The sequence below is a fragment of the Vipera ursinii genome, assembly GCF_947247035.1.
Source record: "Vipera ursinii genome assembly, chromosome: 4".
Classification (NCBI taxonomy): Eukaryota; Metazoa; Chordata; class Lepidosauria; order Squamata; family Viperidae; genus Vipera; species Vipera ursinii.
In genome coordinates, this window is record NC_139514.1 from 46,301,639 (window position 1) to 46,313,690 (window position 12,052).

The 12,052-nt window shown below is 36.6% G+C and overlaps 1 protein-coding gene across 1 annotated transcript in view; it reads left to right on the forward strand.

The window, feature by feature from the left end:
• Positions 1–11,226, forward strand: part of CHODL (chondrolectin) — a gene marked incomplete at both ends in the record, with an annotated part of 30,290 nt that extends 19,064 nt beyond the window's left edge. The window contains 4 exons of the mRNA XM_083362784.1: positions 2,565–2,612; positions 2,986–3,072; positions 6,283–6,385; positions 11,142–11,226. Of these exons, the coding sequence (XP_083218910.1) occupies positions 2,565–2,612; positions 2,986–3,072; positions 6,283–6,385; positions 11,142–11,226 (323 nt within the window). The remainder of the gene's footprint in view (positions 1–2,564; positions 2,613–2,985; positions 3,073–6,282; positions 6,386–11,141) is intronic.
• Positions 11,227–12,052: the final 826 nt, after the last annotated feature.

The window sequence follows — 12,052 nt, forward strand, 5'->3', positions numbered from 1 at the left end:
TCATCAGGCTTCTGTTTCCTTCTTCTGGGAGAAGCATGTGGCTGTTTGTTCCTCTTTTTTAAACTGCCAGAGGGGGTGTGTTCTGTGGAGGTGTGCTCTGATTGGGTAGGGGACCAAGTGTGTTCTGATTGGGTGGGAGTGTGTTTTGAATGGTGGGGGTGTTCTGATTGGGTGGGGGTGTGTTCTGAGTGGATGGGCTGGTCTCAGCTGCCAGCTCCAGACCTGAGCTGGTGAGTTGTGCTGCTTTTGTTCGGCTTCGTGTTTGTGGTGGTGCCATGTTTTTATAGTGGGTGTCAGTTTGCTTATTGTGTGGTTTGGAGGGGTTTAAAGTGGCTGATGTTGCAGCTGTAGTTAGGTTTCTGTTTTGTGGTTGTGTGTCTTTATCGTTGTGGGTTCGGATTTGCTTTTTGAATGGTTGTGTGGTGGTGATGTCATGTGATGTTATCATGAGTTTGGGTCTGGTATCATTCTTGGTGGTTGGGCTTCGTCTGTCAATCAAGGCGGGTTTCCAAATGGCTGGTAGACGAGAGGTATCATCTCGTTTATTCATGCTGTGGGGGCGTTTTTCTATCTCAATGGCTTCTCTGATTATTCTGTTGTTAAAATGTTCAATTTTGGCAATAGTTTTGGTTTTTTTAAAATCAATTTCATGTCCCGTGGCTTCAAAGTGTTGGACCAGGGATGAAGTTTGTTCTCCCTTTCTGAGTGAGTTTTTGTGCTCTTCAATGCGTGCACTTATTCTTCTGTTGGTCTGTCATCCCTGGTCCAACACTTTGAAGCCACGGGACATGAAATTGATTTTAAAAAAACCAAAACTATTGCCAAAATTGAACATTTTAACAACAGAATAATCAGAGAAGCCATTGAGATAGAAAAACGCCCCCACAGCATGAATAAACGAGATGATACCTCTCGTCTACCAGCCATTTGGAAACCCGCCTTGATTGACAGACGAAGCCCAACCACCAAGAATGATACCAGACCCAAACTCATGATAACATCACATGACATCACCACCACACAACCATTCAAAAAGCAAATCCGAACCCACAACGATAAAGACACACAACCACAAAACAGAAACCTAACTACAGCTGCAACATCAGCCACTTTAAACCCCTCCAAACCACACAATAAGCAAACTGACACCCACTATAAAAACATGGCACCACCACAAACACGAAGCCGAACAAAAGCAGCACAACTCACCAGCTCAGGTCTGGAGCTGGCAGCTGAGACCAGCCCATCCACTCAGAACACACCCCCACCCAATCAGAACACCCCCACCATTCAAAACACACTCCCACCCAATCAGAACACACTTGGTCCCCTACCCAATCAGAGCACACCTCCACAGAACACACCCCCTCTGGCAGTTTAAAAAAGAGGAACAAACAGCCACATGCTTCTCCCAGAAGAAGGAAACAGAAGCCTGATGATGATGGATGGGATTCCATCGAAACGTTGCGCCTACACCTTTAATTCTACGCGGGGAAAAACCCGAAAAACCAAGGATCCACATACAGGCACCCGCGAAAACCTCAGAAAACATATATATATATATATATATATATATATATATATATATATATATATATCTATCTCCCATTTTATATCCCGCCCTTCTCCGAAGACTCAGGGTGGCTTACAATCTAAGAAGCACAAATCAATGTGCTTAGCAATAGCCTTCATTCTATGTAAATGCCTGCTTATTAGGGCTTTTGCCCCCCCAGTGGCATTTTTACAAAGTCAGCTTATTGCCCCCCAGCAATCTGGGTCCTCATTTTACCTACCTCACAAGGATGGAAGGCTGAGTCAACCTTGAGCCTGGTGGGACTCGAACCTGCACTAATTGCAGGCAGCTGGTGTTACTTAAGGAGGCATTAGCCCACTGCTCCACCAAGGCTCTTAATCGTACTTTTTCATACTGATGACATTTAAACTGCTAAATCATTTAGTGCAATAGCACTCTAATAGATTTTTACAGGTCTGATATTGAGCTATAGAAGCTCAGATAAGTTTACCTAAGCAGCCTCATAAGTTGGTCAGGCAATATGTTCAAAATAATAACGAAGTAAAATCAACGTGCTTCATAAAATACTTGTGTAAAAGAATGTTTTTAGTTTAGGATCCCATAACTCTCTTCTACTATATACAGTATAGTTCATATATATACATATTTCACTGTTTTTACTTTTGGATATTCTATAAAAATAGGACACATATATATTACAGGGTCTTTGAAATAAGAATGGGATAAAAATAGAAAATATTTTTTTAAAAGTTCTAGATATTGTTTTTTCCTAAATCTCATTCCATGAAATACAGTGCAGCACGTTCATGTTTCAATGAGTCTTTCACAATTTAGTGCCTCTTGAGGCTTGAAAATTACAGCAACAAGTCCAGTTCATCTGAAAAATAAACTGAAAGAGTATTCAGTTTGCTTTCCAAATGAAAGTAGACTAGGAAAGGCTAGTTATAAAGACTGAAAAAAGCTTATTAAAGTTGTTATGTACAAAACAGTAAAAAGAATATTTTTTAATTGTTTCTTATTGATTTAACAGAAGGTATACTAGAAAAAGAATCAGGAGACAGAACAGATCCACATCATGGTAAGAACATTTTGGACAGAATTGCGGTGTTGAGTAATAAAATCTGAATTATTTTTTTAAAATCAAAATAGATTTAAAAAGCAGGCTAAATTGAAACATCTAAAGTACCATTACAATTCAGAAAAATATCCAACTATGTGTTTTATAGCATATAGCTACCCTTTAGAATATTGCAGTTTGGATAACTTTTATTCCAGATGTGATCCCAATGTAGCAAAGAAACCTGTAGCCAGAATTTATCGCCCACACATACTTTTAAAAATGATTAGCTGTAGATTTTTTTTATCTTTTAAAAGTACAATTACAAAAGCAGATGCAAAGATATTGAAAACAAACTTACTGTACTTTTCTCCTCTCAAAACTGCTTTTTCAGAAGTTCAAGCAACAGTGCCAGCCATGAAGCCTCATGATTCAAGCAAGTCAGAAGATGATATTCCATTGGTCGTTACTGAAACTGGTGGTAATTGATATGTTTAGTTTTTAGATCACATTTCAGAAGGCTATTTTGAAAGACCAATTAGATGCATTTAGCATTTTAAAGGCAAAATGATATAAATTTGGGATAGACATCACTGGATTCAACAGAAAGTAAATTGCAGCGAGATAAGGAATTTCAAGTATATTTTTTTAGAAATGCCAATTGAATATGAAAGCAGGAGAAATGGACAGCAATAAAAACAAAATGTTGGCAAGAGAACAAACTTGAAATGTGTATTTTTGCAATTAACATTTTTCTTAATTCATTTTTTACAAATGGTAGCTAGCTAAATAAATAAATAAAAAATGAATGAATGAATGAATGGATGGATGGATGGATGGCTCTATTGGCCATGACAATAAGAGTATGCTGTTGTACCAAGTTTGCTCTTATACATTTGTGGAAACTTGAATTTCTCAAAGCTAGCATCTTAAAAATATGCACAGTTGCTGATTATTCACATGATAACTTTTATGTTTGGTACCATATGTTTGCATGGTGAATGTTTTGCCTCTCTAAATCCTAGTCCTAGTGCATCTTCAGGGTCAATAAGGAAGTAGCAAACTAAATAGTTGTGGCCAGGAAGGTCTTTACACAGCTCCAACTGGTTTACCAGTGATATCCTTTTCTAAATAAGGAAGCACAGAGGATCATTCATGCCTTTGTTATCTCATGCTTGACTGTTGCCATATGCTATGCATGGGTCTGCCCTTAAAGGCTACTTGGAGTTTCAACTGGTCCACAATGCTATGGGCATGCCTTGGGATGCCTATGTTATACCACTGCTTTGAAAGCTGTACTAATTATCAGTAAGATTCAAGTGTGATTCAAGTTGATGGTTATAACTTGTAGTGTTGTTCAGGTGCGGGCAGCTCTAACCCTAGCTCCTGTGGTATGGGATGGATTTAGATTTTTGACTGCCTGTCTTTAATATCTATGTGAAACTCCTGGGGAAGTTCATTCAATGGCATGATGTGCAGCATCATCAGTATATCAATGCTATCAAGTTATACATCTATATTCTGGGTGATGTGCTGCAGCATATGGATACCATGAATCTTTGGGAAGAAACTGGCTCCAATTGAACCCTGGCAAGATAGAGTGGCTTTGGGTTTTTACCCGCCCCCCAGGTTCTGGTGATATATCATCTTTGACTCTAGATTGGGTGGCACAGAGTTGGCGCACAGTTTGAGGGTCTTTCTAGACTCACAGCTCCTGTTGAAAGAGGGGGCCTTTGCACAGATATATCTTGTGTACTAACTGTATCCATTCTGGATTTGGAGGCCTTGCTCTGGCTTGGAATTTTCATAACCCCTTCAATTAAAATTTGTCATCTGTTAGGATACACGTTGTCATTTTTGTGATGACATTTGCACTCTGGATTGAAGTTTCTATGATATTCATATGGCACCCACCCTGATGGCATTCCAGAAAGTCCTAACACTCTGCTTGTTCACCCAAGCCTTAGGGTAGGGAAATCCTGTTGAATATGTTTGGGGGGTGGATGTTATTAGTGGACTAACAATCTGTTCTTCTGTATTCCTTTTCTTTTTATAACTTTTATTATATTTTCTATTTCATTTGGTTTTATAGTATGTTGCCAGATTCATTTTGGATTTGGTTGGTGCCTAAATTGAATATATTGAATTGAATACATTAAATCTAGATCTTAGTTCTTTAGTTGCTACATAACTGAGGTCAATTCTGGCCCATTTTCTAGTGAATTCTTCACCAGTCCACGTTCCACCCAAGTTAAAAAAGTTCAGCGAAGAGGAAATTTGCCTTACACTCTTATGTGCATATTGATTAAGGAAATGATGATAGACATCTTGCTTTTTTTTTCTCCCTCTGTTAGAAATATGGAGGTGCCTGGAAGTAGTTTTTAGGTAGTTTTCAGTAATGATCTTTCCTTAAACTAACCTAAAGAGAGTAAAGTGATTATAAATTTTAAATGAAGTTATGATAATTAACAGTGGGAAGACTTCTGCAGAATTGCATTCATGGTTTGCTATGCTCCATTACTATTCTCTACTATTTTTGTTGGCATTCTTACTGTAGGCTTCCCAACCTCTTATGACTGATATGTAGAGGGATTCATTTAATTTTAAGAAAAATAGATAAAAGAATCAAAAGACAATTAAAAAGGCTGGGATTAAAAAAACTATAATGAATGAATGCTATAGATAAGGGAGTCAGAAGGAAAAGGATTATTTGGGGCAGATGAAGATTATAAATCTAGCATATAAATATATTCATTAATAAGAAATAATATATTTGGGTCTTTCCAAATTTCTTAATGTACAGTGCATAGCATTTAAGGAACATTATTTATTTAACTGAATTCAAGTTGGCTCAGTTTGTAGCTACATATACTTAACAATCAAAACTATAAACTTGGTTTCTACACTGTCTTTAAAATGTGTTCTCTGGCTGAATGTTTAGATTAAAAAAATATGACTGAATGTACATCAAACAAATTTCGTATAAATCCTAGAATTCTATTCATGAAAAAAAAATGATTCATATGCTCTAAGACAGGTGTCTCCAACCTGTGGCCTATAATGTGGCCCCAAAAGATTGTAAACCTTTAACATTATTATGTGTTTTGTACACATTAAATATATTATATATTTTATATGTGTGCCAAGGCAATTTCTCTTCACCAATGCAACCTAGGTAAACCAAAAGGTTGGACACCTGTGTTTTAAGATATACTTTATTCAGATTTTTGATTATATTTTTTTGTATAACCAAATGAGACATGGTGGTGCAGTGGTTAGAATGCAGTTTTGCAGGCTAACTCTGCTCACTGCCAGGAGCTCAATCCTGATGGACAGAAGGTTGACTCAGCCTTTCATCCTTTTGTGGTTAGTAAAATGAGGGCCCAGATTGTTGGAAGCAATATGCTGACTCTGTAAATTGCTTAGAGAGTGCATAAAGCATTATGAAGTGGTATATATGTCTAAGTGCTATTTTTATTCCATTGGTGGATGAATTGCTAGAATAAGCAATGTTAAGATACATTTTGCAACTTTCTCTTGGTTGTATATTATAGGGGAATATCATTTTTGCCATTCGTTTTAGGAGGCTTTGAAGAAATTTCAGGATAAAAAGATTTAGTTACACACACACACACACACACACACATATATATATATATTAAAGTGTAATAATATTCTCTCTTTTTTGTAGGTCTAATTCCTAATTTAATTTATGTTGTTATACCAACCATACCACTGTTGTTGTTGATATTAGTGGCTTTTGGGACTTGCTGTTTCCAGATGCTTCATAAAAGGTAATTCAGTGGTTTATCAAACATGACAATTTGTATCTGTGATTTATGTACTTTGGAATATATGTGTACATCAACCACTTACTCCTATTCAAGTCCAGTCTACATAAAATACAAGACTATTCATCCTGAATGACATCCATCATATTGCATAGTATATGTACTGTGAAAGAAGAATGTATTTAAAATTGTAGCCACCTACTCAAAGATAAAATATGCAGTGTATATGGAGGGAGTAAGTTACTTTCTAATGAGGTTATACAGAAGCAACAATCTTACCTATATTGGTTTAACAATACTATTTGATCTACGATAGGTAAGATTGTTGCTTCTGTATAACTTCATTAGAAAGTTAACATGTCAGTTAACATTTCAGGCTAACATCAAAATTAAGATATAGGCTTTGCAATATGAAACCATAATATATTCCATTATATATTCTGCTTTAAGCAAAAGCAATTATGCTTAATAGTATTTCCTGCTTTGGAAATATTCAAAGAAACCATTTTCCAAAGATGGATCAATTCATTTCCCACCCCTTCTTGGAATATTATAGTCATTGTTGCTTTTGTATTGTGAAGTGGAAATGCTGTTACAGAAGAAAGAGTTGAACAATGCTCCAGTGTGGAGCTTTCTAACCACTTATTTTCATAATATTTAATCTTACTTATTGTAGTATTTCCCAATTTTTGTGGCAGTGCAGGACCTGTCAAATATACTGTAAGTGGCTGGGTCCTAAAACAAACAGTAAACAAAAAAATCAAGGCCATCTACTCAGTCCAAAAATCTCACCAGATATCTTGTTAGAACTTCCTTCCACAGTCTTCTGGGGTATTTATGGAACCAGTTTGCAAACTGTCCCCCAAAACATCAATGGTGGTCAGGAAGGGTGCAGGTAAATAACTATGTGGTAATGATGATATTGGATTTCCAACAAGGTAACAGGCCTACTCTCTGCCACTGAGCAGGGCTGTGTGATGTACAATCAGAAGCTAGGATAAGAAACACAGGACTAATGAAATGTTAATAGAGGGAAGAAGTTGATACCAAGTTGCAACAACACACAAAAAATGTTGGTTTTATTTCCTCCCAAAAATGCAGCACAGAATTTTTCTCTTGCCTCCCAAATGTGTGATATCTTAGTGAGGAGTTATGGAAGTTAAATCCAATATTTAGAAAGAGTAGGTTAGCAAAACTGAAAAAAAATATATATTTGGTTATAAAGAGGAAAACTCTATCAGACATGCAGATATTAAGCTATAACATTAAGAACCAAGCATTTCTCCTGTGCTTTATGGCAAACCATTCATGCTTAGGGGCTTTCCCTTTCTTTCTCCTAGGGAAGCAAGGAGAAACTGCTTCAATGATTCATCTCCATTATCATCTGAATCCCTTACCGAACATTTAGATTCTAACTTGGTACATTGCTCAGTTTTCTAAGGTCATCTTTTGATTCTCTTTGGAAGGCGGAGTGTCAGTGCCTAAGCTACCCAGTATTCTTCTAAAAAATTAAAAGCATTACTTTGAGCTTTGACAGTCTTGAAATTACGATAAACTCTATAAACTCATGGGAAGTTAGCCATGTTCCTATTGAACAAATAGTTTGGGGAATATGTTTTTGCCGCATTCGTTCAGAGAAAATCCTTTAAAATCAGCAGCAACATTAATAACTTTATTTGGCTTCCTTCCATGCTGCTGTAATATTTTCGGATGCCATTTTTCAGAAGAAAAATGGGAAGCAAATCAAATGAATCATCATCATCACCACCATCATCATCATCCAAAAGGCAAATGTTTGCAGCCTATCACAAATATGCCACTGAGTTGCAACTGTTAATGTGAAAGAAGTGAAAGTTTTAAATATACAAAGAATAATAAACGTTATTTTCTATCCTGCCCTTCTTTGGGGAACATAGTCCATGGCACATCACTCAAAACGCAGCCCTCACTGTCAAAAAGCTTGCAATTTTTGTTCAGAGGTTGGCATTAAAATAGTAATTCAATTCAATATGAAATGGAATAGAATAGAATAGAATTGGAAGGGACCTTGGAGGTCTTCTAGTCCAGCCCCCTGCTCAAGCAGCAGAACCTATACCATCTCAGACAAATGACTGTCTAGCCTGTTCTTAAAAATCTCCAGTGATGGAGTGCCCACAATTTCTGAAGGCAAGCTATTCCACTGGTTAATTATCCTCACTGTCAGGAAGTTTCTTCTTAATTCTAGGTTGCTTCTCTCTTTGATCAGTTTCCAACCATTGTTTCTTGTCCGGCCCTCTGGTGCTTTGGTGAATAACATGACCCACTCTTCTTGGTGGCAGCCCCTCAAATACTGGAATACTGCTATCATGTCTCCCTTATTTCTTTTTTTCTTCAGTCTAGCCAAAACCAAGTCCTGCAGCCGTTCTTTGTATGTTTTAGTCTTCAGGCCTTTAATCATCTTAGTTGTTCTTCTCTGAATTTTTCCAAACTCTCAACAACTTTTTTGTGATAAGGTGACCAAAATTAGCTGCAGTATTCCAGGTGTCGTCTTACTAGGGTTTTATAAAATGTTTATTGAACCCAGGATTGTATTAGCTATTTTGGTGGCTGCTGTACACTGCTGGCTCATAGTCAAGTGATCATCCATTAGGACTGCAAGGTCCCTCTCACAGTTGTTGTTTTTAAGACAGGTCTTTGCTTTTCTCCACATTGAAACTCATTTTGTTGGATAGGGCCCATTTTTCAAGTTTATGGAGATCTTTTTGGATCCTGAGTTTGTCTTCTGGGGTGTTGGCTACTCCTGCCAGTTTAGTGTCATCTGCAAATTTGATGAGCTCCCCTTCAATTCCCTCATCAAAGTCATTGTTGAAAAAATTGAAGAGTACTGGGCCTATGACAGAACCTTGTGGTATCCCAGTGCTTACTTCTCTCCATGTGGATGTGGTGCCTTTGAGGACTATTTGTTGAGTACGGTTTGCCAGCCAGCTATACATCCATCTGGTGGTGATGTTGTCTATTCCACCTTTTTCTAGCTTACCAAGGGGTAGGTTGTGGTCTACTTTATCAAATGCCTTACTGAAGTCTAAGTATACTACATCCACAGTATTTCGCTGGTCTACTAGCTTAGTCACTTTATCAAAGAATGAAATATGATTGGTTTGGCATGATCTATTTTTAACAAACCCGTGCTAGCTACTGGTTATTACTTTGTTTGCTTCTAGTTATTTGCAGATCTGTTTTTTGATTATCTTTTCTAGGATCTTCCCAGGTATTGATGTTAAACTGATTGGTCTGTAGTTTCCTGGGTTCATTTTTTTCCCCTTTCTTGAAGATGGGAACCACATCAGACCTTTTCCAATTCTCAGGTATTTCCCAGGTGCTCCAGGATTTTTGAAAGATATGGTGCAATGTTTCTGAGATAACATCTGCCAGCTCCTTTAGAACTCTGGGATGTAGTCTGTCGGGTCCCGGTGATTTATATTCATCAAGGTCGGATAGGTGTTCTCTTACCATTTTCCTGCTTATTTTAATTTTTGTTTCTAGTTTGTCTTTTACAGTGGATTTTTTTGGTACGTTGGGCTCTAATTTCTTTTTGTGTGAAGACTGATGCAAAGTATGAGATAAGCAGCTCTGCTTTCTCCCTGTTGTCTGTAATTTCCTTGCCATCCTCTCTCTTTAGTGGAGCTACAATTTCCTTAACTTTTTTCTTGTTGTTAATATGTTGGAAGTAACTTTTTTTTTATTATCCTTGATTTTTGTTGCAAGTCTTTGTTCATTCTGAGCCTTTGCTTTCCTGACTTCATCTTTGCATGTTCTGGCTCTCTGCTGATAATCGGCCTTAGTTATGTGCCCCTTTTTCCGTGTTTTGTATTTGTCCTTTTTGTCTTTCAGTTTGTCAGAGAGATCTTTGTGCAGCCATGCTGATTTTTCTTGAATTTCTTGCTTTTCTTTTTCAGTGGTATTGTGCTGGTTTGAGCTTTTATGATCACATTTTTCAGAGTTTCCCATGCTTCTTGAATTGTTTTCCCCTTTAGGATTTTCATCCATGGGATCTTTCCTAGATTCTGAGTTTGATAAAATTGGCTCTTTTGAAGTTTAAGACACTGGTGGGATTGTTTACTATTGCTAGTGTTTGCATTATATTAAATTCCAGTATAACGTGGTCACTTTCACCCAAGGTTCTGGCAACTTCAACTCCCTCTATCACTTCTTTTCTATTAGTGAGAATTAAATAGGGAATCTGTTTGATCTCCTGCTCACTGCAGAGTTTGTCTCCCAGTTGATATCTGGACAGTTGAAGTCTCCCATTACTACTGTGGTATGCTTCCTACATACGTTAACTGGTTGGCAAAGAGTTCATCTATTTCTTCTGATTGGTTGGGTGGCCTGTAATATACAACTATGGCAATGTCACTTTTTTTCTCTTTCATATTGACCCATATACATTTTTTATGCTTTAATTATACTAATGCAGAAGTTATTTATAAAAACTCAGTTGTCACTAAGTTGGTATGCCAATTGGTACAGGCCTTCAGTGTTAAATATTGCATAGGACTTATAGGCTGCTTGGCTTCCTTCCTTAAGTGTAAGATCAGTTTTCAGTTACATGTACATAGTGCTTTTGAACAAGGGTAAATGAAGCAATAAACCTAATGCAAACATTCGAGTATTTTTACAATTTATTCTTTACCACCCTCCCTTATTGCAGAGTTCCTAGCTGATTATGTGAAATTATGTGCACCAAATGTATAGCCATGCATTTGTGTTTTTAATTTTCCAGTAAAGGAAGAACAAAAACCAGTCCAGATCAGTCAACACTGTGGATTTCTAAGAACCCAAGAAAGGACAGTAATCTGGAAGTATAGAGAACTGGCTGAAAAGAAAAGAGGAATGATACTTTTCAGGATCTTTTAAATTTGTCTTGTCAAACATTAGTTCGGAATGGCTTGAAATTGCAACTGATCAACAGAATGAAGTGGAAGCTCCCCCTTGAGGCAATTGCTTGGATTAATTTTAATACATGGTATTTGGTTTTTAATCCCATAACAAACATAGCTGTCTAAAAGAAAGTAAGAATACGATTATTTTGCTAAGGAAAGTAATTTGGCTACAACTATTAATGAAATGGACAGAACATTTTAAATTCATTCTATGTATATTTGTGGAACAAATACTTCTCATTTAACTTTTAACATTTATTGCTATTATTAATTTCAATATATAGTATTGCATTATTTCTCACTAATGTATGGACTGTAATTCCAGCTAATACGACTTTACAATGTAATAAGATAATTTATCTTTGCATAAAAAAATCTACACTAGAACATGAGTTATTGTAATCTCATATATGTAAAAATATTTATCAGTGTTATTCCTTTGAGTGATGAGATTTTTTTAAGGCAAAGAAAATGATGCACAGTACTTGATTATTCTTTGCTACCATCTATTTTTGATAATGCTTGTCCAGTGTTAGCACAAGTTATTCTACTCAGGTCATATTAATTAGTACAAAAATAGCAGAATTAGTACATTCAATTCCATGAAAACAAATGGAAAGAGAAAGAAGCTTTTCCTATGTATGCTTTACTGTTGGAACAAGCAATGGCAGAAATGTATGATTGACAACTTATTCCATACTTGTGTCTTGTACTGTTCTGTTCTTGTTGTTCTTTTGTTTATAAAATCATG